General features: G+C 50.6%; 1 protein-coding gene across 1 annotated transcript in view; it reads right to left on the minus strand.

The window, feature by feature from the left end:
• Positions 1-271: 271 nt before the first annotated feature.
• Positions 272-2,040, minus strand: part of LOC310873868 (arylsulfatase I-like) — a gene marked incomplete at its 5' end in the record, with an annotated part of 22,209 nt that continues 20,440 nt past the window's right edge. The window contains 2 exons of the mRNA XM_083786423.1: positions 272-855; positions 1,502-1,690. Coding sequence (XP_083642549.1) covers positions 395-855; positions 1,502-1,690 — 650 coding nt within the window. The 3' untranslated portion in view covers positions 272-394. The remainder of the gene's footprint in view (positions 856-1,501; positions 1,691-2,040) is intronic.

A 2,040-nucleotide genomic window follows, 5' to 3' on the forward strand; every position in this document is an offset into this window, starting at 1 on the left:
ATAAAGTACTGTAACTTATATAATAATAATATCAGTGTTAAGGTTTATAAGGTTCATATCCTGTTGGACATGACCCTGGCGTTCAGTCCATAAAGTATTGTAACTTATATAATAATATCAGCGTTAAGGTTTATAAGGTTCATATCCTGTTGGACATGACCCTGGTATTCAGTCTAATGTACTGTAGTACACTGTAACTGTACTGTGTGTGTATATATATATATACCCTGGTATTCAGTCTATAAAGTACTGTAACTTATATAATAATAATATCAGTGTTAAGGTTTATAAGGTTCATATCCTGTTGGACATGACCCTGGTATTCAGTCTAATGTACTGTAGTACACTGTAACTGTACTGTGTGTATATATAGAAGCGTTAAGGTTTATAAGGTTCATATCCTGTTGGACATGACCCTGGCGTTCAGTCTCCTGAAGAAAGCCTTGCTCTGGCTCAACTCCAGCATCTTCTTGGCGTCCTTGGTCTTGTCCTTCCTGCGTCGGGGTGGTGGCGGGGGGTCCCCCTCCCCCTCCCCCTCCTCCTCCCCCTCCCCCTCCTCCCCCCCCAGCCAGGGGCCCCAGGCCCCCCCGTTGAGGGCGGGGTGGGCGCGGGGGTCCTCGGCGGGGTACCGGACGGCCACGGCGGTGCGGTTGTAGTAGAGCAGGCGGGTCAGCAGGTGTTTGACCACGTCGGGGCGGTCCTCGGAGAGGTCGTGGCGCTCGTAGGGGTCGGCGCTCAGGTTGAACAGCCAGAGGGAGCGCGGGGAGCGCTGGGCGTGGCGCTCCAGGGACCACCAGGAGCTCGGGAACCCCGGGAGGGTCTGGGGAGGGGTCCAGTCGCCGTAGCCGGGGTCTCCTGTGTGGCGGAATAGTAGACCATTTACCATTTAGGACAGGTTAGGACCATTTACCATTTAGGACAGGTTAGGACCATTTACCATTTATGACAGGTTAGGTCTTAGGACCATTTACCATTTAGGACAGGTTAGGACCATTTACCATTTAGGACCATTTAGGACAGGTTAGGACCATTTACCATTTAGGACAGGTTAGGACCATTTACCATTTAGGACAGGTTAGGACCATTTACCATTTAGGACAGGTTAGGACCATTTCAACCATTTACAGTAATCATTGCGAATGCACTGAGCGATTACTATGTAACCCAGGCAGAACTGTCTGTCTGTCTGTCTGTGACACCAGATGCACGCACAGTAGAAAACTTAAAATAAAGACAAAAATAAAACCTGAAAAAAAGTATGTCATTTATTCTATAATGGTTGTTGCAATTTACGAGCTGCGTTCGCTTCCCGCGTTTGCGCGTCTTCTTACTGATTACTTACCGGTCAGTGAGTGTGTTTGCTAGCTAACCGGCTAACGTAAGTATAGCATTATGGCTTGATCGATCGAATGCACTATAAACGCGCAATTGCCATTAATCAACGGCAATGGCGGTAAGCGTGTGTAGTGTCAAAAACGGCAATGGCGCTGACGTCACGTACCAGTGAGCAGCTTCCAGTCCCCGTGGCGGATGGCGGCCTGCACGGCGGTGTTCCAGATGCCGTGGCCCCGCTCCAGGGAGCCGCCCCGCGCCGCGTTGTACAGCGGGTCGATGTTGTGAAGGATCTCGTGGCGCGGTGACTCCGCCCCCTCGCTGATGGTCGCCCACACGTCGTGGCCGTCCAATAGGGCTGTACGATGTAACGGACAAACATTTATATTGTGTACAGTAACACACTGAAGTCAACCTGCCACTGGCCTGGGGTCAGTCAGTCAGTACAGTAACATACTGGCCTGGGGTCAGTCAGTCAGTACAGTAACACACTGAAGTCAACCTGCCACTGGCCTGGGGTCAGTCAGTCAGTACAGTAACACACTGAAGTCAACCTGCCACTGGCCTGAGGTCAGTCAGTCTGTACAGTAACACACTGAAGTCAACCTGCCACTGGCCTGAGGTCAGTCAGTCAGTACAGTAACACACTGAAGTCAACCTGCCACTGGCCTGGGGTCAGTCAGTCAGTACAGTAACACACTGAAGTCA

This window comes from Protomyctophum parallelum (assembly GCF_964188405.1).
Source record: "Protomyctophum parallelum genome assembly, chromosome: 16".
In the NCBI taxonomy this organism is placed as follows: Eukaryota; Metazoa; Chordata; class Actinopteri; order Myctophiformes; family Myctophidae; genus Protomyctophum; species Protomyctophum parallelum.